The sequence below is a fragment of the Archocentrus centrarchus genome, chromosome 23 (genome assembly GCF_007364275.1).
Source record: "Archocentrus centrarchus isolate MPI-CPG fArcCen1 chromosome 23, fArcCen1, whole genome shotgun sequence".
Taxonomy (NCBI): Eukaryota; Metazoa; Chordata; class Actinopteri; order Cichliformes; family Cichlidae; genus Archocentrus; species Archocentrus centrarchus.
In genome coordinates, this window is record NC_044368.1 from 11,145,108 (window position 1) to 11,168,883 (window position 23,776).

General features: G+C 40.0%; 3 protein-coding genes across 3 annotated transcripts in view; all 3 read right to left on the reverse strand.

Moving 5' to 3' along the window:
* Positions 1 to 151: 151 nt before the first annotated feature.
* Positions 152 to 7,915, reverse strand: copg2 (COPI coat complex subunit gamma 2). The gene is made up of 24 exons (XM_030719941.1): positions 7,785 to 7,915; positions 7,057 to 7,109; positions 6,857 to 6,937; positions 6,696 to 6,767; positions 6,503 to 6,582; positions 6,147 to 6,222; positions 5,877 to 5,969; positions 5,653 to 5,739; positions 5,362 to 5,519; positions 5,127 to 5,260; positions 4,944 to 5,011; positions 4,562 to 4,750; positions 3,082 to 3,177; positions 2,633 to 2,876; positions 2,399 to 2,474; positions 2,221 to 2,324; positions 1,977 to 2,102; positions 1,802 to 1,870; positions 1,498 to 1,679; positions 1,274 to 1,403; positions 1,092 to 1,189; positions 846 to 984; positions 631 to 729; positions 152 to 494 (listed from the first exon to the last, which is right to left on the reverse strand). Exons 1-24 carry the CDS (start codon positions 7,819 to 7,821, stop codon positions 364 to 366), a joined length of 2,622 nt encoding a protein of 873 aa, XP_030575801.1. The 5' UTR covers positions 7,822 to 7,915; the 3' UTR covers positions 152 to 363.
* A 1,790-nt stretch (positions 7,916 to 9,705) lies between these two features.
* Positions 9,706 to 10,753, reverse strand: ucn3l (urocortin 3, like). The gene is made up of 2 exons (XM_030720602.1): positions 10,608 to 10,753; positions 9,706 to 10,314 (listed from the first exon to the last, which is right to left on the reverse strand). Exon 2 carries the CDS (start codon positions 10,302 to 10,304, stop codon positions 9,825 to 9,827), a length of 480 nt encoding a protein of 159 aa, XP_030576462.1. The 5' UTR covers positions 10,305 to 10,314; positions 10,608 to 10,753; the 3' UTR covers positions 9,706 to 9,824.
* A 2,920-nt stretch (positions 10,754 to 13,673) lies between these two features.
* col7a1l (collagen type VII alpha 1-like) overlaps positions 13,674 to 23,776 on the reverse strand; it is a 61,483-nt gene continuing 51,380 nt past the window's right edge. Inside the window, exons 103-108 of the mRNA XM_030720717.1 lie at positions 23,153 to 23,230; positions 20,317 to 20,370; positions 20,156 to 20,204; positions 18,251 to 18,427; positions 14,713 to 14,784; positions 13,674 to 13,888 (exon numbers count right to left, since the gene is read on the reverse strand). Of these exons, the coding sequence (XP_030576577.1) occupies positions 13,674 to 13,888; positions 14,713 to 14,784; positions 18,251 to 18,427; positions 20,156 to 20,204; positions 20,317 to 20,370; positions 23,153 to 23,230 (645 nt within the window). The remainder of the gene's footprint in view (positions 13,889 to 14,712; positions 14,785 to 18,250; positions 18,428 to 20,155; positions 20,205 to 20,316; positions 20,371 to 23,152; positions 23,231 to 23,776) is intronic.

Consider the following 23,776-nt stretch of genomic DNA (forward strand, 5'->3'; position numbering starts at 1 on the left):
TGTGAGTGCGGATGTTGTCTGTCTCTGTGTTGGCCCTGCAACGGGCTGGTGACCTGTACAGGGTGTACCCTGCCTCTTGCCCTATGTCAGCTGTCAGGCTCCAGCCCCCCCGTGACCCTGAACAGGATAAGCAGAAGTGAATGGATGCACGTTGACAGTTATGATTTATTGTAGTTGACAGATGACAAAACATGAGGACCAACAGAAAATATAAAGAAAAAGCAAGAAACACTTTATACACTACAAGTAGTAAAACATTCGTGTAATATAATTTCAGATCTGTGAAGAACTTATGTGACGTTTCAGCTTGTTGAGCAGGGATGAAAGGTGGTCACGTTGGCACAAAGCTGTACAATGACCATTTTAGCCCACTGAGGCCAAGATGACATCGACAACGGTCTCTTCTCCACTACGAACCGTCACCTGCATGGTGACGCCGTCAGCCAGCGCAAGCCGAGCCCGAACCAGCGTGTCGTGACCTCCACGAAACACACCTGAGAGGAGAGAGTGGGAGAGTTTTCACTCTGTAGCTCAGGCGGTAGAGTGGGTCACCTACTCATTTTAAAACATTTTATAGTTCAAGTTACAAAGTTGCCCGCAACGACCAACATCCTCACATCCGACACTCACCAGCGAGGAAGAGGACGTGTGAGTTCTTGTTTTCGGGAACTTTGTCTGAACGCTCACAAGGCTGCATTCCCAGGAAGTTGATGATGTTACCCACCGCCTCTGCACACGAAACCCACAGAAAATTTGAATCATAGTAACTTAGGTCAGTTAATGCGCCCTGTACATGTCAGGTAAATAAACGTTTAATTCCAGCATAAAGTTCTAATTCTGCGTACCATCTAGAGTTCGTACAGATGCCAGGGCAAAGGTTTCTTCCTTCTCAAATTCGTCTCCTACTTCTTCCCACGCTGCTCCGAAGTTTGGTTTCAGAACCTTCTGAATGTGGTCTGCAACCGTTACCTCTAGATCCTCCAACTAAAGAAAGGCCCAAAAAGCAGAGAAGGGAGCAGTTTAGTTTGATTACAATTTTTTTTTAGTCCATTCACCAATAAATACTTAGCAGATGTAGTGCGATGACATACCACATATTCGTCGTCGTAACCGTCATCATCAGGCTCCCCTGTGTTGGGGTCGCAGTCTCTCACGAGATACTTCATAGTACAGCTGAATGTACAAGACACTGCAAACAAACAGGAGGCATAAATCCACCAATCCTGCATTCAGCAGCAGCAGATATGTCTGGGGAGATTTCAAACGTTCCTACCAGCTGTGGGGTCGTCATCGGGAAGGCGGACCAAAGTGTAGCAAGAACCAGGCTGACTGTACGGGAGGCTCGGGGCGGGAACGTAGTGTATCACCTCATAGGCCTCTGACGGCTCCATCTGCACTACCACCTAGAAAGAAGAATCAAATTTCACATTCACGTGTGTTTAAAAATATCTTTTAAATTTAAATGATCGTGAAACTAAACGGTAAAAACGCCAGTACCTTCTGCAGCAACTGGTCGTTCAGAGTGTTCGTACAGTCGAACTGGAACACCATGTGTCTGGCGAATGTGTGTTTGATGCAGCGCACAACGTATTCCGTCTCAGCCTCCGTCAGCTGCACCGGCTCGGAAGACTTGAAGAGTGGGCCGAGACCCTGGAACTCTGGGATGGCTGACAGTTGTTCTGTCAAATAATTTAAACAAAAACAGATGAAGCGGGTATTTTATTAATTTTATCTGAACGATGACAAACGTGAACGCGCATCTCGAATCATCACAAAAGACAGCCAGTGTTTACAGCCTTACCCTGATAAATATCCTGGCGTGATGGGGCCAGCTTTTCTGGCAGCTTGCTTGTAGCAACTGGGGCGATTTCTGAAAGGACAAAAAAATTCCTTCTTAATGATCTGATTCCTGAACATGACACCTTCCTAGTTTACACATTAAATTAAAAAAAATAAAATAAAATCTGTTATTGTACCTGTTTTCTGCTCTGTGATAGGAGCGGTGGCCAGAGGGACGGTCTTCATATCGAAAGGTTTCTCTGAGGGCTCCAAGGTGTACTGGTGGAGGGATTTCTCCAAACCAGGGATGGAAACAGAGAGTCCTGAAACACACATAAGAGGAGACTTAACACATCATCTGCTGAGTGCTTGGCAAACAAGTTGCCCGGATGGCTCTTAACACGTGCAGTTGGTGCATTTTGAAAAGCAACCATAATTTACCATTGAAGATGTAGGCAGCATTCAGAGCCTTCTGCTTCTGCTGGAGCACATTCATATAGAAAGTAGCTCTGTCACGCACCTCATCATCACTGTCCATCATACACCTGAACAAACAGACCCATATTAAAAATGACACTGCACTGAAACACAAAAGTACACACAAAAAACTAATAAATACCTCTGCAAAAGAACCAGGACGCTTGGCAGCAGATCATCATTCTGAGCTCCAAATTTAGCCAAAGCACTGACAGCAGCTAAAAGTGGAACAAGACACAAACAAATGTTTTAGCTCATTAAACGACCTAAAAAGTTGGAAGAGGTGTTGGCAAAGTAAGAGGAGTACTGGCATCAGTCTCTGGCCATAGATCTAAAGTCAAGGTTCTGAGGTGCACGCGCTCCTACTCGGTCTTACCTGCACGGACAGCCTCGCTCTCCAGCACCACTCTGTTGAAAATAAAGCGAATGTACTTGGAGGGCTGCGGGGTGCGTGGGCCCTCTTTGCCCAGTAGGTGCAGGATCTTTGTGGCGAGTACCGTGTGCTCGCAGTCCTCAATGAACTCACACAGATGGGCCAAGCCAGTCTCTTTGCTCTCAGGGTTCTCCTCAATGATGCTGATGATGCAGTCCACGATGGCCCGCTTGTACTCGAAGCCACCCTGCAGGAAGAGAAGAGATGGTGATAAGAATAAGCAGACCAAAATCTGATTTAAACAACAGCGACTCAACTGCTCTCAATCACTGCATCAATCTCGTTATAAAATCAAGCATTTTCTAAAAAAAACACGTCCCACTTAAGAAACCTACATACCAAATATTTTGTCAAAGACCAAAATGCAGACAATAATCCGTTATATAACTTACATCATCTCTGAGCATGTTGGACAAGAAGTTCATCATGACGCTGTGCTTCCTGGGATACTTCTGACAGAGAGCACTGATGGCCTGCACCACCACCACCTGAAATAAAAAAATAAAAAAAAATAAAAACACACACAGATTCATATTAAGATTCATTTTATGAAACTTTTTTCCCCAAAGAAACTGATTTCAAGGAAGTTGGTGGGGGGGTGGGGAATATAGGCTAAAAAAAAAAAATTGCTTATCCCATGAAACTATTTTTTTTTTTTTTTAATTTCCCTCTATGGAGGTCCATTACAATTTGTCATCTGCCATCAATAACCAATCACAACTCATGTATTATTCAAGGATTTTTCAGCAACTTTTAAATGTGATCCCGTACTTTCACATTCAACATTTTCTCTACATATTAAACATTGACAAAATTTCAAAGAATGACATAAGCACATGTGCAACTATTTCATATGAGCTATACTGCTCATATCAGACTGCTACAACAGGTTTTTCTATTAAAGGATATCTATTAAGGATGGGGGAAAAATTGAAACACCATAACGAGATATTTTGTGTGGCAAAATTGTATCGATTTAGAATCACCAACTGATCCAACCCCAGTAACTGCATGTCTTTGGACTGTGGGAGAAAACAAGAGAACCTGGAGAAAACCCCAGCAGACACGGGGAGAACATGCAAACTCCACACAGAAAGGCCCGGGCCAAGGTGAATTCGAACCCAGACCTTCTAACTGTGAAGCAACTTTCAGTACTAGAATGATAAAATCAACTACTTAATCAGTCCACCAGATGGTGCTGTTGAGATTTTTTTTTCTAGTGAGGTCAGCAGAGGTGACGGTCGGCATGCAGGACGAAGTCGATACAAAGATGGAGGTATTGGAGAAAGAAATCAGTAAAGTTCTGCCCATGTTTAGGCTAAACGTTTGAGCTTATTTTGGATGTTTTAATAAAAATGAGACAAAGGAGATGAATGTGATAGATGGAATTTGCAAGGAGTATGAAATATTACAACACGAGGGCTCATCTCATGTGCCACCGTACTCAGATAATGTTAGCCAGGGACGGCAAAGCTAGCATGAAACTGGCTCAACCAACACTGGACACACTTAGCCTGACAAAACTTCCAATTCACAGTGAAAACGGTTGCATTAGCCTGAGATATGTGCATGTCACAGGCTGTGGATTCATATATGACTATGAGTTTGTTACCTTAGAGAGGACTGGCGACTGCTGTCTTGCATTCAAAATATCTATAATAGTACAATAGTCCTACACGTTTGCATGCAGTTAAGTTGGACAAGATGGTAATACATACAAACACAGGCCACTGTCAGGTGCAGGCTTCTCCATTGTATTAGATAAAACAGATACTGTTCTGTGAGCACAGCGGCTCCTACTACCAGCTAATTGGAACAAAGTTGCTTTTACAGATGTGGAGCTAAAATATTTAAATAACAAAAATATCTGACCTTGAACTCATCCGAGATCTCTGAGACAAAAGAGGAAATCTGCTTCATCAGCCGATCCACGCTGCTCTCACTGCCAGTCTTGAGAAGAGTTGTGATGGCCAGTGTGGCAATGCTGCGGTTTGAATCAGTGATCAGGTTTTCAAGGTCCAGGTTGCACGCAGTCACAGCCGATGGATGCTTCATGGCCACCTAATGGACACAAAGGAAATATTAATGCAGTTTGTGTATTTATACAACATACAGGATTTATATTTTTTATTTAAAATCTATTATTTTTATGCTGTTAGAGTAAAATGACTCATGGCTGTTTATACATAATTGTTTTGTACTTAAATATTACAAAACAACCCACGTATTGGAGGAAGGGGGAGTGCAGCTGTACCTTATTGAGGGTCCTGACTGCAGCGTATCTCAATGCAGCTTTAGGAGAGCTGCAGAAGAGCTGCAACACTGCAGGAACACATGTATAAAATTAGATTTATATAGTAAGAGAAGAGAAAAACTGCTCATTTACAATATAAATTTGTCAGCACATTTATGAATACTATGCGAGTAAACTAGTAACCTGACACAGCAGGGGCCAGCTCCCTGGCAGTACAATTGGGCATATGGACAATAGCAGAAGCAGCCTCATACACCACCATCTCATTCTTGTTCCTCAGGCAGCTCTCGATGAAGTCAAACAACGGGCTGTCATGACTGTAAACAAAAGGATAGAATCCATGGCAACATGACATCAAGCCTGCAATTTAACGTACCCACACGTCTGTTGTGTATCAAGTTGCTGCAGGTCTACTCACCCTCCCTCTGTCTCATCCAGCAATTTGCTGGCAATCCGGATGAGCATGCAGTAGGCAAAGGGAGACTTGAGACCAGACTTGGTGAACTTGTTGAGCATTTTGGTCACAGCGAGGCGATCATTCTTCCTGAGGTGATACAACAGTCCCAGGGCGTGGTACTAAAGAACAGGACACAAATAACCAGCAACTTTAATTCATTTCTACTTAGGAATAATATTAATATATTCTCCATGTTACCCAAGTATAGCAAGCCCAGCTAGAAAGCATAATTTTTTTTGTGTCCTTCCCCACCTGGACCATAATGTTGTCACTGGATGCCGCCTCCTGGGCTTCATTCACCCAGCGCTTCACCACATCGTAGCTCATCTTCACCATATGCTGAAGAATTGAAGCAGAAAAAACATTACTGTTCACCACAAAGAAGACGATTAACAAAATTCTGATGAATCGTGGAAAACACAAAAAAGATGCTTCTTGAATTAACGCTGAAAGAGGCAAGTGAGCTCATTTCATACCAGTGAGGAGACCAGAGCTGAACTGGACACGCTGGGCACCTTGTCAACAATAGCCTGCTTCATGTACCTCTCAATGGCCTGCAGCATCGTCGTCTGTGGGGAACACAGAAAAATCCATAAAGACGCTTCAGTTTCTTAACTTGAAAACATGGAAGTTATTAGGAGAACATAAAAGGTATTTCCTCTTCTGCGTGGGATGACAAGGTGAAAAGTGATAAATGAGGAACGAAATAATGGAAGAAAAAGGGGAAAAAGTTAAGCAGCACTCACATCTGTAATCCTGCAGAGAGCTCTGATAGCAGGTCCTCTGTATACATCTTCCTTCCCAGTCATGTCTTTGGTCAAGCTATAAAATACCACACAAGAAACAAACAGAAAGACTGGAATCGTAAAAGGAACGGGAAAACATCACAAAAGGAATTTTCTTTCCAGTTCAGCTAGAGAAATATTGCTCCCAGTAGATTTTATACCATCAGGTAATCCATTTATGTTAGTATTACTGGATGATAACAGGTGCACTGAAAGAACTATGAAACAATTTTTTACTAATTTTTACTCTTTTGTTTCATTTGCTCAGTATTTATATAAAAGTAATCATGAAAACAATTTCATGTCTTGATACAAACCTGCTAGTAACAATGATGACATCCTCAGAGATGTTGGCCATCTCCTTGATAGTTAAGTAGCACATCCTCCTCAAGGTTTGCTAGGAGAGAAATAGGATAAACCCGAATAACCTAAACATGAATATGTTACAGGCTTGACCAAAAATGGCATCTAAATGTAACTAGAGATCAAATGAATGGGGGCATCTCTTACATCGTTGGACTGAAAGAGCCTGGTCATTGCAAAGAAAGCCTCTGTGGCCTCTGTGGTCCCAAAATGCTCTCCCTGTGTGAAGAAAGATATGAGAATGAGAGCAAATGATGACACCAACTCAGCACCATACCAGATAGCCTAGTTCATCAAACATCGTTTACCTGATTAAGGAGATAGATAATCTTGGTGAGAATGTGGAGGCATCTTCGTGGGTTGATGGGAGTCTCATTGAAGATGCGAGCCTGTGGCCAAAGAGAGACACCTTTTCATTTCAGTGCATAGAACATTTTTCTTTGGCTCACATTTGTGGTTTAATGAGAGAACAGAATATGTTTCCAACAATACTGAACAAAAACATTACCTCCTGCAACACAGCACTCTTCTCCAGGTGCTGGAAAGGGTTTGAGCCACTTCCTAAATATTGAAATAGTTGCGTTAGAAACTTCACAAAACCTCATTCAAAGCAAATGCATACATGAAGGATGGCAAGCAGGGGTGGGCAATGAAAAACTGGGCCCACTGTGGAGGACTGAAAGCAATACGGTGAACTCAGTTCTACTTTATATTAATTTTCTCTTTTCATAAGCTTATTAGCGCTGCCCTCCATAACAGTCCCAGTTTCTCGTGTGGCCCCTTGGTAAAATAAAGTATGATAAAACACTGGTAACTAAATACAAATGCACATATCCAGACAGTCTTCCTTATCTTAAAGAGGGACTGCTACACGTTTCATTCATGTAAGCTTCGGGCTTCAGAGAGATCACACACCAGAAATGACAACATCCAGCTGACACTTCCAAGCTGGCAATGCTAACACAATCGGCTAACGCTGGTCTAAATAAACCTGGCATATTAATGGCTGTGGATTTAAATGCAAATTCAACTCAGCTTTTTATCTCCCCCCATAAAACTGCTACTTTTCCATAAATGTGTTTGCAAGCCATAATTATCGCTCATTCGCCCTGACAGGTAGCGAAAACTTTAGCTTGGGAGCTAACAGGATAGCGCCGCTTTAGCTTTCACAGCGTCCAGTCAAGTCAAGACCATTAAAATTATCAACCATTTAAAATAATAGCTCCACAGTCTTACCAGACTCCTCGTCTTTCTTATCAAATTTTTTAATCATTTTGAAGCGCTGAAGCTCACGGATGAGGGTTACAGCTGCTCTCAGCCTCGAACAGATTAGAAGCTACTTCCACGTAGCCAAAACTGTCTTCCGGTTGGAGCGTCCACGTCGACGTAAGACACGTCAGGATATTTCCACGTAATGAGAGGCAGGGGGCGCTGCTGACACTAGCGGTTGCTCAAGTTAAAAGGTGTCTTGTGGAGGTTCTCAGTCATCCAGGTCAGTCACTGGACTTATTCAAGTTTATTCAAGTTTCTTGAAGACGTTTCACCTGTCATCCGAAAGGCTATTATATATATATATATATATATATATATATATATATATATATATATATATATATATATACAAAAAGCTGAATTATCATACATATATATATGTATGATAATTCAGCTTTTTGTAGCTTTTAGAGGAGACTGACATTGGAACAACATGACAACTGCTCATTTATAAGACCAGGTACTGATCTAGAGTGTAGCGTTCATAAGTGACCACAAGAGGGCGACATTGTTCCGTGTCCAGAGTCTTGTCTGAGGCAGGTGGGTTTAAAATCCAGATTCTGTCCAGTTCTTCTTTCTTTTCTGATACACACATAGCCTAAGCCACACAAATTATTAATAATCACCATTTGTTAGTGTCATATCCCAACCTTAAATCCCTATCTATTTATAAATAGAATAAATAAAAAGATTGGAAAAGGAGGGTGGCCTCTGGTGGTAAAAGCGTGCAATGGCGATACTTAATAAAGTTTCTATGTTGAAAGTCTGTCCCGTAGGCACATATTTGCAAACTATTACTCGTTGGGAAGATGGAGTATACAGATATATGTATGGCAAGACAAATTTGGCTGATGATGTGTTTTCATGAAGGTGTGTGAGCTTGTGAAGAATCATTTCTAGGAATATATCGTGAATCTCCGTGTCATAGATATTGTATACAGAGAGGCAAATGTATGTAGTTACACCTGCTTTATTTGAGGAAAAATAATCCTTTATTTTGAGTATAAAAATAAGAGACATCTGATGAACACATACATTCCCATGCAATTGCATTTTACTGTATTTCATGACCTTGAAGATGATTTGTACAGTATTTTTTTTTCTTTCTTTTTTGTCAGTGTTGTATTTCGGCCACACACAAAGTTTAATACTTGAATCTGAATTCATACCTGGCTCCCATGTGGGTTTTTTTTTTTCAACACAAAACGTCTTAATAAATAAATAAACAAACAAACAAATAAATAAATAAAGCATAAAAAACTATCCTGGAATAAAAGACAATTGTCACATCAAATGATCATACAACAGTGCTGCAAATCAGTGGATTTTTGCTGGAAGCAAAACCAGCTGCTTTGCTCTTCTTGTCCAGTTATTTGAATTTAATGAGGCTGGGACAAACAATTCACATTAAACATTCATTTAACCGAAAAACTGAGGGCTTATTTTTAATGAAGGCATTCTCTGCTTTAAAGCCACTCGTGTTTACCCGTGTCACCCGTGAAAATTTGCAATTTGAAGGTGAACTAATCGTACGTAAATAATAAATAAATAAACAAATAAATAGCAATAATAATAATATTAAAAAGTTAAAAATAAAAGTTTGAGTGAAATAAAAAAAACTTTTAAAAAATGGCAGCAACAACTAACGTTCTCATTTTTACCTACTTTATTTGATAATATCTTCTATAAGATTTAATCTTGGTTTTAAAACAATTTTCAGCAGTTATCCACCTTATTATAAGTTACTATTACTGGAAATGTCTTTCCTAGTGAAAATTATCTCAATTATTTGATTTGAAGGGGAAAAGGGTGTGCGATTATTTCCTTTTACAGGAGATCAGCTGAATCATCGCAAGCTTTAAAGCCTGTGTATTATTTTAAACACAGCGTCGTTCCCTCGGAAAAACAAATGGATGTTTACTTTAACAATAAGAAATAATTTATTGGATTTTGAGAGGCCAACACTGGTCATGGCTGTCTGTTAAATGAAAGTTGTCCATGCTTTCATTTCCTCCGTCCAATTTGCGCCAGGAGACGCGCGTTCTCCGCCGCCTTGGCTCGCAGGTTTTTGGCCTTGGCCACATCAAAGAGAACGTTCATGATGTTGGTCGGGACGTCCAGGGACAGGGTCAGTCTGCTCCTCCGGTCCCCTTTGTTGCTGTTGCGGAGCATCTGACCCCTGAGCTTGGTCCGGCTCAAGAAGCGGTAGTTTGCGGGACTTGAAGTCCTTTTTTCCCGACTGGATTCAGCAGAGGAGAAAGAGGACGACGACGACGAGGAGGAGAGGTACTCCGCGGACTGCAAGAGGGACCCCCAGCCGTCCACAGTGGAGTAACCAGGTTCAGTTTGGTCACTCCGGACCCCGACGGCCAGTTGGTCGTCGCAGAGGAGGTCGGGGCGCGTCTGGTAGAGGCGGAGGCACAGGCTGGAGGTCGGTGTGCACAGGACCGAGAACAGCAGCAGGGTCTTCAGGGACGACAGCATGCTGTGTCCTCTGGGACCAAACCAGGAGAAGAAAGACAGAGAAGATGAAGTTGTTTGCCGCATCTAGTCTTCAACAATGAATCTTAGCGAAATTCATTTTTTAAACATATAGTAAGAAGGACCCTTTGAAATCTTGTTAAAAATGCGATTGTAAGAATACGAGATTTAGTTTTAAGTTCGATGGATCACAGCAAGTTAAGCCTGCGTGCTTATAATGTGAAGTTCAGAGCAAAACAAACAAACAAAACAACAATATTTTATAAAGGTCACAAACATGGAAGCAATCATTTTCGTGCAACTTACCACTCGTGTCCTTTAATTATAATAATACTTAGAGTAAACACAGTTGGAGAGGTTAACCAGCACTTATCCCCGCGAAGAAAGAGCAAAGAAGCCGAAATCCTCACGTCAGAGTCTTATAAGAAATCCCGATAAACTAATACTGTGTGCGGAGGTCAATAGTGCGCGAAGTCTGACCAGTAGCGTCTCCTGCTCGTCCATTCCCACGGTATTCTTTTAGTAGAGGCATGAAAACGCAGCCCTACGCCAGCAACGACGTCATCCCGTTGACATTTTGGTTAGCAGTCAACCATCCCATTGGCTGTGATGCAGTGAGGTAGATGAATGAAGAAAAAAAAAGTTGTGGCCTCCTGTTGGTGGACTGCAGGCATCACGACTATTAAAACGTCCTTTTTTTTTTGCCTCGCATCAGACTTTTTCTTTCTTTCTTTTGTGTTTCATATGCAGCACTCACATAATAACCTTTAAGAGCCGTAACATCTGTAAACCATTTGATGACATAAGAAAACAAACAAACAAACAAAAAAACAACAACAAACAAACAGATTTTAGCAGGTTTGTGGTTGTTCAGCACCATGGACAGCTCCCATCGACACGCTTGTTCTCAGCTGAGCGGATTTAACGCTTTTCTCAGGCGTATGTGGCAGCATCTATTTGAGTTTTGGACCAATAGTCAAATAAAAATGTCTCCCGTTATAATAAGCTCCAAAATTTTCAATGAAAAGCATTATATCAGGCAAGTCCTCAGAGACAAAGAGTGGGACTTTTTCTGATTCAAAGTAATTAAAAATATATATTTAAAGATAAGGTCAAAGAAAGATAAGGTTGCGATGATGAATGGATGGTGAGGTTAAACAGAGAAAAAAAAATCAAAGGAGGAGTCAGACTAAACAAGTCTAAACAAGTCTGCAAAGGTACAGGGAGTCAAACATTTCCACCTGCAAGGATAAAAAAACACATCTTCAAAAATCTTCTCTTTATCAAAGCAAAGCTGAAGTCCTTCAAATTCAACAGTGCCTCTTTAGCTTATATTACATATTCATTTTAAACAAGACTTTAAAGGGATATCTAAGTAGAATTGAATTAAGAATGAAGGTGCAGAGAAATCAAAAGTTTTTCCCCCTTCAGATGTCTTCACTGACATCACTTTCACATCTATTAATAAAGAGATAAGAATTAGTTTCATTTGAAGCTTTAATAAGTGAATGACCCCACATATAAAAACTACTGTATATGAGTCACTAATTATTTGTCTTTCAAAAGAGGAGAGATATCTGAGATTTTCTGGAGAACATTATGTTTTAATTGCCACTGAGTGTACACATGACGCACAGCTGAAGCGATGTACATTACAATGTCAAAATGAAGAAAGATCATGCAAGGGGAAGAGAGCATCAAAGGGCGCTGGGTCAGGGTCTAATGAGCAACTTCATTCAACTTCATTAATATGAATGTAAGTCTTCACAGCTGGAGTAATTGCATTCTGTGACACACGATGATGTCCTCCCACTCCTGCTTCCTCTGCAAGTGATCTCTGAGATGGAACTACATGCCCCCTTCAACTTTGGGGGGTGGGGTGGAGTGGGGAATTGCATTTATTACATTGACGCTGGTTTGTGTTGCTGTTGGAGTTCATCGTCACTTGTTTTGTGGTCATAATAAAGTCGTTTTAAGTTTTCACTGAATTCGTCCAAGAAAATCTTAGGAAACAACTTCTCATGAGTGATTTGTATTTTTGCAAAGCAAGAATGTTGTTTTATTCAAATAGAAAATATCTGTATTTGTCCTTTTTTTTTTGGACTGGGCTGATTAAAAAAAGGTGTAAATCGCAGAGTTTAGCGACACCTAAAAGAAAAGCAGCAGATGGCAACTTGTAAACAAAGCTCCTTTTAAGCTTTAAATTTGATGTTTGCTTATACTTTAAGAAAGTTTTAATATTTATTTTTGCTTAAATTCAATGAAAATTTTGCATTTTATGATGAGATTTCTTTATGTATTACAATATCTAGTAGAAGTATCAAGCATCTTTGTGCATGTGGGTGCACATTAGAGAGCAGAATCGTGACTAATATGAAGGAAGCCTCTTGGGGATTGTCTCCTCTGTCAACTTGAAGAAGCTATTTTTACAAACCAACCTGAAAAAACAGATTAGAGATATGAAAGAACTGGAGAGCATCAACCTGGCAACTTGGGAGTCTAAATTGTGTCGTGCATTTTTAACTGTCACACTGCCAGAAGAAAAAAAACAAAAAACTTCAATGCGTGCTGCCCCCACATCAACACCCACACAGGAATCCCCTGCTACTGCTGAGCTGGTCTGATGGAGAGTCCTCTAAAACAGTCCCTGCGTGAGCTCCCACACTGGGCCCCTGTTGGCCCCTCATCTGGCTCCCAGCCTGACCCATAACACCCCCTGCCAAAGAAACATATGTAGTGGCGGAGGAGTCAGCAGGCAGTCAGCTATCAGCTTCTCATTTCTCCACCACACAGGATGTAGGGCAATTGACAAAACATAAGAAAGGTGACTGTTATATAAAGAGATATGCTGTAGAGAGCTGGAAAGGGAAGAGGCAGGCATGAAAAAGACGAATCACAAATATAAAGGTTGTTTTTTTTTTGTTTTTTTTTAGTTGTGTTTATTTTTGGCACTTTCTGCATTCAAAATCTCTGTCAGTCGATTTCAGTAATGCAGCTGCAAGAATACATACATACATACATGTGCATACGTTATGTGAAATATATATATAAAAAAATCATTCACACTTTGTTATCACATTATCCATATATAACTAATTGAGAAACAGCTGTTAAAATATATAAATAAAAGCATTGCAAAATGCAAAACAATAACATTTACACAATTATGTACAAAATTAAGCATCTTGCTTGGGGGTTGCTGGCTTCATCTCCAAGGTTCTGTGGCTGTGGAGGTGTACGTGTTTTGTTTTTTTTTTTGTTTTTTTTGTTTTTTTTTTTAGCATCTATAGTATCCACACATTCATATTGTATAACCAAAACTGCTTTAAAGCAGGATTTGTTTTTCAGTCACTGGATTAACTGTTTGAAGGATTATTTCCTGTGTGATCTGATTGGTTCCCCCCCACCTCGACTCTCTGTGTTACACCAGCTCTCACACTCTTGTCTGGAGGAGAACCTGTTTTGGTTGCCTCCACAGCCCCCATAAACAAATGGTCTGCATTCCCCTGATTGGGCGTGGAAGTACCAGAGCAGGGAATAGTCTGAACAGGCCCCTTCTGACAATGGCTCCAGGCAGCGATCTGTTACTGAAAGTACATGAGAGGTAGATGAGAAGAAGGCTAAAGCTGCCCTTTAAGCTGACATGCTGTAGAATCGCTCTACTTTCACAAATGTTAGATTCTCAGCAAAGCTGAAGAAAATCTTTTTTTCTTAATGTTTTGATGAGTGGTCAGAAGCTTACATGCACCCATCATGGACATGAATGTCACAGTAATTCTGGGGCTTTTAATGACTTCTTTGAACTGTTATTTTTCCAGGGTGGAGTGACTGTACAGCCTTCATATTTTGTGACATCAAAAAGAAGAATTGGGTGCACAAGTTTAAATTATTTTAGGAATTTCTCTAATCCACACAAGGTCAAAATTATACATACAGGCTCAAATATATACATACTCGCCCACTAAAAGTTGGTTAAATGTCCCTTAGCAACATGCACTTTGACCAGATACTTTTGGTAGCCTTCCACAAGCTTCTGGCATAATTCTGGCTGGATATTTGAACGCTGTTGCTGAAAACATGCTGTGGAAGCTAATATTTCTCCCAGGTCTTTGTGCTAATAACACAGTCTGGTCCCCATATTGAAAATACAGAGCGTCAAGTGACTGTACCTAACTCTCAGGAGATGTGTTGGAGTACCTTTACTATGTACTGGAATTTGAGTTGCAGAATGAGATACATTTCAGATTATTTGTTTGGACATGAACACTGTGATCATTCTCTCCCATCTTGTGTTCATTTGTTCAAAAACGAATGAACAAAAAACTTACGTTTGAATACAAAGCAAATAAACAAGGAAAACTAGAGGGGAGGGAAACAGGCACAAACTAAAGCAGTTTTCCTGGAATCTCACCTGCCATGTTTCTTCCAAATACTCTTCTTTTCTTCCTCTGTCCCCACTCCACAATCCCTCCATCACGAGAATCTGAAGCCAGAAACAAAAGCAATTACTGGCAGATAATCAAGAGCCACTGCCAGTGGACATTATGACTCCCAGTTACATTTTAGCTCATCCAGCTGAGCACATAAGTGAGAAACAATTCTGGAGTCTCCATTCATCAACTTTTTGTTTTTCATGCCGACTATAAAAGTACAAACTTTTGAGGGAATTCATGTCCTGCTAGCATTGAAGATAAGTGATAAAAGGGGAAATCCAAAAATATCATTAAAAAATTATTGATAGAGCTGGAACAAACTTTAAAGCACTTCAGCTGTTTGTTCTACAAGGCTTGCTGTACTGATTTCTTTTCATCTGGTTTTATCAAACAACATCACTAATGTAGGTTATTACTATATTCAGAAAGTGAACAATAAACACAGATCAGAGAGAGACACTAACATGAAGGAATTCGCCCTCACAACAAAGTATATATAAAAAAAAGAGGCTATTAAAGAAATCAAGCAAAAGGTCTGCTGAGTGAGCTAATCCCCTGATTATAAATACACATGAAAATTAAATCACAAGTCAACTTATCAATACCCAAAGCTTAACATATAAGGAGGAGTGGGAGGATACAGAGGGAGCTCCAGCAGGAAGCAAACAGTTTGGGCAGAAGTATTATGTTGACTATGAAATCCATGATTTACAGTTGCTTTGATATGACTAAAAATTTATGTGTACAATAAATATTTTTCTGAAAACAAAATTTGCTGGAGGAATGTTTTGGTTTGATTTCTTCACTCATCTTCATTCAGCCTCAGCAGAGACCCTGTTACATACTCTGACTGCTGCTTGGTACTCAAGAAATAATCTACAACCTGAAGAGCCAAATATTTCTGTTACAGTAGACTGTTTTTAAAAAACTGATGGAGCCTCCAGTTCTGAAAAGTGAAGGAAAAGTCTTGATCCCTCAAATCAGTAATGTAGTTGCTCATCCGACTCATGATCCACCACAATTCACAGGTTATTACACATAAAATACAATCTTGACCTTGAGCACCATTTGGGTGAAGACCCCTGACCAATACTCTACGGATGGATGACAAACATCATGGCATATGCTCATTGGTCTTTTGGCTGGATGAGCCAAACACCCAAACGTGCATGTGCAAAAGATCAAAATGACGACACATAAAATATCAAAACCCTGATGATTAATGTACATGTTGGCCAGACTTTTCTTCTTCTTTTGGCTGCTCCATTTAGGGGTCACCACAGTGGATCATCTGCCTCCATCTCACTCTATCCTTCGCATCCTCCTCATCCATGAATCTCCACTGTGATCTTCCACTTTTCCTCCATCTTCATTATCTTTTGTTTAGTATATTCACCATGCCTCCTCTGCACATGTGCAAACCATCTAAGCCTTACCTCTCTTACTTTGTCTCCAAACTGCTCAACCTGAGCTGCCCCATGGATGTACTCATTTCTAATCCTGTCCATCCTGGTAACTCACAATGAAACTCTTAGCATCTTCAACTCTGTCACCTCCAGCTTATAGCAGGTCTCACTTTCATCTTGTAAACCACCGCTTTCACTCTCGCAGCTATCCTTCTGTCACAAATCACCCCTGCTGCTTTGGATGGTTGACCCAAGGTGTTTAAACTCATCCATCTTCACTACCTCTACTCTTTGCATCTTCACTGTTACACCTGTGTCTCTGTCATTCAGACACATGCATTCTGTCTTGCTTCTACTGACTTTCATTACTCTTCTCTTAAGAGCATACCTCCACCTCTCCAGGCCCTCTCTCACTGCAGATTACAATGTCGTCAATGTCGTCTGCAAACATCATAGTCCGCAGAGACTCCTGCCTGACTTCATCTGTCAACCTGTCCATCACCACTGCAAACAACAAGTGGCTCATAGCCAATCCCTGATGTAATCCCACCCCCACCTTGAACCCATCTGTCATTCCAACTGCACACCTCATCACTGTCTCGCTGTCCTCATTCATGTCCTCATTCATGACCAGTCTCACATACTTCTCTGCTACTCCTGAATTCCTCATGCAGTACTACAGTTCCTCTCTTGGCACCCTATCACATGCTTTCTCTAGATCCACAAAGACACAGTGCAACTCTTTCTGACTTTCTCTATACTTTTCCATCCAACTTCTCCAAAGCAAGGATCACATCTGTAGTGCTCTTTCTTGGCATGAAGCCATACTGCTGCTCACTGATTGTCACCTCTCTTCTTAACCTAGCTTTAACTGCTCTTTCCCATCTTATCAACGTCATCCCTCTGTAGTTACTACAGTTCTGCACGTCACCCTTGTTCTTGAAAATCGGTACCAGTACACTTCTCCACTCCTCAGGCATCCTCTCACCCTCCAGGATTATGTTAAACAATCTGATTAAAAAGGACACTGCCCCTCTCTCCTAGACATCTCCATATGTCCACAGCTATATATCTAAATTTTTTTTATTTTTTTGAACTACAATAGTGATAAAATATTTAACCCTGATGTTACTAGTCTTGATTCTTTGCTCCTCACTGAGAACTTTGATCCTGTGACCTTCAGCACTCATAGCCTGTCAGGGGTCAGTGGTCAGAGGTCTTAAGGTGGACTGCTTAAAGACTAAAAAGAGGACAGGTGACAGCAGCTATTCCCATGAGGTTAATTCATGTAATTATATGCTAAAGGAATTCTTTCCATCTTAATTCTTTGTTGTAAAGCATCAGATTTTGCTCAAGACAACAAGTTAACACAAAAAACATTTCAATTTAAGTGTGAATGCTGAGCTGTGCTTGTGCACAGTCATTATCTTGAGCACAGAATGAGCTGAATGCCACTTTACTATAGTTAATGATTGTAATGTATAAATAAACCAGTTGACATTGACACAAGGCAATGACAGCTTTGTGCTTGGATCAGTTGTCTGGTTTATTTACCTGAAGCAAGAATTACAATAATTTGGGATGCAGAAAGCAATTTCTGCCTGTGGCTGTATTGGCTGATGAGCATCATGACATGTGAGACTGTTTCTCTGCTTTTTTTTTAGTTCTCAGTGGAGAAACTGATGAGAAAACATGGAAAAGTTAAGCTGGGTATGGCATGCAACACAGATCCCTACATGGGTTAAAACAGAGTATGCTGCAGTTCTGGGATATTTGCCTCACCTGTAGATTTCCTAAAAGTTTAAAGAAAGACAACCTGGCACAGAAAAATGTGACCTCTAATCAGATATGGTGCACTTAATGGTGCTTTAACCTTAGCTTTTAACTAAACCACAGCAACATGATTCTCTGTGACATGTAAGCAGTTTTGTTTACTTTGTCCTTGTCAGAAGACAACACATTTTTAATTGCCTGCATCACAGCTGCTCCACATAAGGTTGATATATGTAGCTATTTAGCCACACACAGTCACACTCTATCTAAGGCATCTGCGTGTTTTGCCAGAGGCTCTGACCCTGCAAACAGCTACTTGTGCTTTTTGACTTCTTACCAATCTGGTTTTGTGGGTGCTCTTCTTCCATGTTGTCTGCCATGTTTCCTTCCATACTTTTTTCATGGAGTTGACGGGTGACAGATTTCACCACATTTTTGGGGTCATTTTCATTCTTAGTCACTGCAGTTGTTGCATCTGGGTCAACAGATTTTACCATGAACTTGTATTCCAATCCTGAAATCATAGAAACATCATGCCAAAAAAGCCATTGTCAGTGGATGCATGGGTTGTGCCCATGAAAAACTTGACAAATCTTCTCTGCCAATGCCAAACAGCTCGTTCTGCTATTATGCTATATATACAGTGTCATGAAAAAGTATTTGCCCCTTCCTGATTTGTTTTAGTTTTTTGCATATTTGTTGCATTTAAATGTTTCAGATCACCAAAAAAAGCAGCCCCAGACCATTACACTACTTGACTGTTGGTAGGATGATCTTTTAATAAAATGCTGTGTCAGTTTTATGCCAGATATAATGGGACTCAGACCTTCCAAAAAGTTAAACTTTTGTCTCGTCAGTCCACAGAATATTTTCCCTAAAGTCTTGGGGATCAACAAAATGTTTTTCTGGCAAATGTGAGTCTAGCCTTTGTGTTCTTTTTGGTCAGCAGTGGTTTTCACCTTGGATGCCATTTTTGCTCAGTCTCTTTCTTATTGTTGAATCATGAGCACAGACTTTAACTGAGACCAGTGAGGCCTGCAGTTCAATTTATATAGTGCCAAATCACAACAGTCACCTCAAGGTTTCTTTATATTGTAAGGTAAAGACCCTACAATAATTAAAGATGATCTTGAGATGTTGTTCTGGGTTCTTTTGTGACCTCCTGGAGTTGTCAGTGCTCTCTTGGAGTAATTTTGGTAGGCCAGCCACTTCTGGGAAGGTTCACCACTGTTCCAGGTTTTCTCCATTTGTGGCTCGCACTGTGCTTCACTGGAGTCCCAAAGCCTTAGAAATGGCTTTGTAACCCTTTCTAGTCTGAGAGATGTCAATGACTTTGTTTCTCATCTGTTCTTGAGTTTCTTTAGATTGTGGCATGATGTGCTTACCTGCAATTTTTATTCTTTTATACCCTTCAGCTCATTTTATTTTTTGTTAGTTTATGCTTTATTTCCATGTAAAGTGTTTCTGTCAATAAGAGGAAGTGCTGTTTCTTAATGAAGACCAACAACAGAAAACAAGCAAACAAACGCACACACATAAAAACCCTAGCATCTTTTCACAGATTATAGTTGGAACAATTCATCAGTCAATGGACTGTTTGTGCTCTGGTATCACATGCAAAATTTAAATAAAATTGCTGCAAATTAGACTGTATTTTTACATCAACCACTTGTAGGCAGTCAACATATTTGAGAAGTAAACGTGTGTTGCCATTACTGGCAGGCAGCAGGAAAACCGAAGCCTTGTTAAAGATGCAAAATGTAGTCTGGATATTCTACAATAAATTTAATGGAGTTTATTTTAAGATCATTTCAAATTGTGCTTTGACTCACGGTGTTTTATATATATCTTTCCATATACACACGTGTCTTCCAGCTGTGGCATGCCAAAATGTCTTCTGTAAAAAAGGTGTGCTGCAGACAATAAACCTCTAAATATGGTGAATGTGCAGTGGAATCTGGGTGAGGCGTTCTACTTAATGGCAGTCTTGTGTTTGTGAATGGCTCTGCTGTTGCTGGCACCATGATGCGTGTTCCTCTGAGAGAACATAACAGATGGCTCAACACACACGGGTGCCATGATGCTGCCACAGGAGCTCTACAACAAATAACCACGCACTCGCAGTATGTAGGCTTATCTAGAGGCACATGTTTAATCACTCAAGGATGAAGTACAAGTGCACGTACTATAGGAGGATCAAGATGTACAAGTGAATAACACGTGCGCACAAGCACACTCTTACCGCACTTTTCTACCACCTCCTGGTTGACTAGCTCCTTTACTTCTTCAGCCTTGAAACAAAGAAATGCAAGAATGTGAATAATTTAAATCACAAGTCAATTTTTACCCATAGGTTTTTTTTTTTTTTTTAAATGTGAGTGTGCATGCATGATAAAGACGTACTGAAAGTCCAGGCTCTCCTTTCTCCCCTTTTACTCCTTCAATACCCAGTTTACCCTATAAGAAAAACATATTTACATATTTATCTTGGATGAGAGAGTCACACAATTTACTGTCATTTGCATTAAAAAGTGACCAGCGTAATTTCACAACAAAATATCTGGACACACACTGCTCTAAAATAAACACACCCACAATATTTAATTAAGCAGAAAGTACCCATGCAGATAATTTCACTTATTTTGGCTTGTTGGACATCTTCAGGAATAACAGTCACGTGGAAAAGAAAGTTTTCACTCCAAGTGTGACCACCGCTATAAAAACGGACGTTTTGGTGTTTTGTTGGTCTGGTTCACAGAAGTGAACGTTCAAAAAAAAAAAACAAAGAAAATCCAAAACTCAGACTATATTTTAGAATGTTAAACTTTAAAGTAGAACAAGAACACAGCCTAGTGGGGCAAAATGTGCCCATTGCACTGCATTTACCCTGTTCGTTGTCACATGAAAAACAAATAATTAATAATTGTGTGACCTTAATTTTGACTTTTACCTCCAGGAGTTGATCTCTGCATAATGTCTTGATATGGAAAACAATCATGGAAGGTTTCATTAAAATCCTTCAAACCATTTCTTAGATATGAAGTGGACATGAAAAAAAGGTAACAAAAAACAAAAATTTAACAATATGACCTTGACCTTGATTCCAGTGACGCCAAATACAATCCCAACCTTATCTACCCATTAAGTTGGCACATGGGCACCTTGCAGTCATTGAGTCAAAAATGAAGTCCTCTGTATACCAAAGCAAATGTGAGGACATCTGGCTGACAGTTAAAGCTTCGCTGATACTGGGTCATGCAGAGAATGATCCTAAACACTGTAACAAATCTACAAAAGTCCAGACATTGACACAACTGAAATGCTGTGCCAGGATCTTAAGAGAGGTGTGCATAAACAAATGCCCACAAACCTCAATGAACTGAAGCAATGTTGTAAAGAAGACTGGGCTAAAATTCCTCCACAACAATATGACAGTCATACAGCAAACAGTTTCTTCAAGATAGTGCTGCTAAAGGTGGTTCTACAAGCTCCTGAATCATAGTGTATTTTCTAAAGGACTGCACAGACTCCTGTGGAAACGTTGTTTTTTTTACAACTGTAAATTAACTTTATTTCATATGTTTTAGTTTGTTGAACTCATGAAATACAACAATGTAGATCTGGAGATTACAATATGTTAAATATGTTTGATCACTCCATGTTGGATTTAAAGGTTGAACAAACCAACTTTTGCTCACCACATCTTTTGTTTTTAATCAAATCAAGCAAACTAATATCTCTTTATTCTCCTCAAGCTGTCTGTTTTGCATGTGTTCTACAGAGCCCTGGTTCTGTAAATGTGAAGAAAAAGCAAAATTGCCCATACTGATCATTACAAGACTATTCCAGCCAGTCAGCAACAAGGGCCATTTGTGCTTCTGCACAGGACAAGAAAGAGTTGAAACAGTGAAGCAAGAGAATTTTTGCCTGGGTGCATTTAAAAAGGAAACAGTATGATTAGTCAAAGAGACCAATTGACATTGGTGACTTTTGAAAGGAAACACAGCTGCCAGTTGAAGACAGAGGCGGAAATTGCCATTTCTGCTTCATAATTTGGATAAGCTGCTGTTTCAGCTTATTAGCCACAGCAACCTTGCTGTAGTAGCAGGAGAGTTGTGATTATTGTTCTCTGAAGATGGTGTTCTGGCTCTTGAAAACTATCTTGCACTCCACATGCTGCTTCCATTACAGGAATTATAGCGGCGGTTTGCTAACACAGCTAACGTTAGTGACTTTATTATTGCATTATATGCTCTGTGTAATTGTATTGTGGTACAGCATTTGCACATTATGTAGCCACAATGACCTAAAAACAAAAGTTGGTAAGCTAGACCAGATATTGGTGCCTTTAGGACAGAGCTTCTCCAAGAACAGGGATGGGAGGGGTGTGTTTGTTTAGCTGCTGAGTACAATTATCAAAAGTGGCTGTCTAACTTTTAATGCTGTAGGAAAAAATGTTGTCAGTAAAGGTGCAACAGAGCTAAACTCTGTAAACTAGATAATTATCCATAAGTTACATTATCAAAGTATTAAAATAATTTAATAGAAACCTTAAGTATATTTTAATCTTTTCTGTGGTTGGATCATCACTGTTTTGGAGACCAATCGTGAAAAGATCTTAAAGAAGAAATAATATTTTCTTGGTGACCAGAAAGAAACTTCAGGCAAACAATACTATGTGTAATGCATTTTAAATAATTTCATTTAAATCAAATTTTTCTAATGGCTCAGTCACACTACAGTAAAAATAACCTGACAAACTCTTTTCAACTAGGCAAAATCTATGGTTGCCCTGTGATTGCATTGAATTAGTTTGCTGACGGAAAACCAAATGCAAGTAGTTGCAGCAACCAACTGGTTGTCCAGAGGTTGAGCATGCAACACCCTCAACCTCTAGGCAACCACTTGCACAGGCCACTTTGGTGGGAGGCAACCTGTCTCCAAACAATCCCAGGCCAACTTGGATTGACTGCAATCACTCTCAAACAATTATTTTGGCAAACAAAGGTTTGCAAATAACTGCAATTGAATTTGTTAACATATTTCCAATACATTGCAATCAATCTGAGTCATTACTAGTCACTATTATTTATTGTGAATATAAAACACACTATAGACTTTAATTTAACTTAAAGAAAGTGTCTGTGAGAAGAGGAAATAGCATAAATGAGCAGAGCTTTCTGAATTACACATGTGTTTGAAGAAGTTTGTGTAGAGATGTGAATCCTGTGTATCTCACATTTTCTCCTCTTTGCCCCGGTGTCCCCGGTGCTCCCATCTGACACTTCTTCGATCTGCCTCTTTTACCCTTCTCGCCCTGTTTGACAAAAAAAAATTTTAAGTGCATGCAGGGAAAATGCATTTTTTTTAATGCAACACCTTGATATCATCAACAACAAGAAATATGTCCACATCTCATCACTTACTTCTAAACAATATGAAAGACAGACCAATTAGGCACATCCTTGGCATATCCTCATTAGAGGTTTCCAGCCACTCTCTGTCAACACTGAGAGTCTAGTAATTGTAGCTGAAAGGAGCTAATTGAGTAAGATATTATTTGAAAGCTGCAGACAGAAATAGACCTCTGATCTGGTGTGTGTGTGTGTGTGTGTTTGTGTGTGCGTGCGCATGTGTTTTAATTGAGGACATGTCTCTTCTGTTTCCTCTGCTGGTGCCACTCTCTTACAAAGACACGGTGATGACTGTAATCAAGCTCAGCTCATGCTCATTGTGTTCTGTCACATATTTAAGTTATATAAGCTATGTATGCACAGGTGCCTGTTCTTCCCATAAATGGACTATGAATTTAAGAAACCAGCTCCATCCAAAAAATGATACATTACAAGACCCAGATAATACA

Coding starts and splice junctions, on each gene's coding strand:
- copg2 (XM_030719941.1), bottom strand. CDS start 7,821: ATGATTAAAAAATTTGATAAGAAAGACGAGGAGTCTG. Junction 2,877..3,081: donor CCAACATGCTCAGAGATGAT/GTAAGTTATATA, acceptor CTCTTCCTGCAG/GGTGGCTTCGAGTACAAGCG. Junction 495..630: donor ACACGTCCTCTTCCTCGCTG/GTGAGTGTCGGA, acceptor CTCTCCTCTCAG/GTGTGTTTCGTGGAGGTCAC.
- ucn3l (XM_030720602.1), bottom strand. CDS start 10,304: ATGCTGTCGTCCCTGAAGACCCTGCTGCTGTTCTCGGTCCTGTGCACA.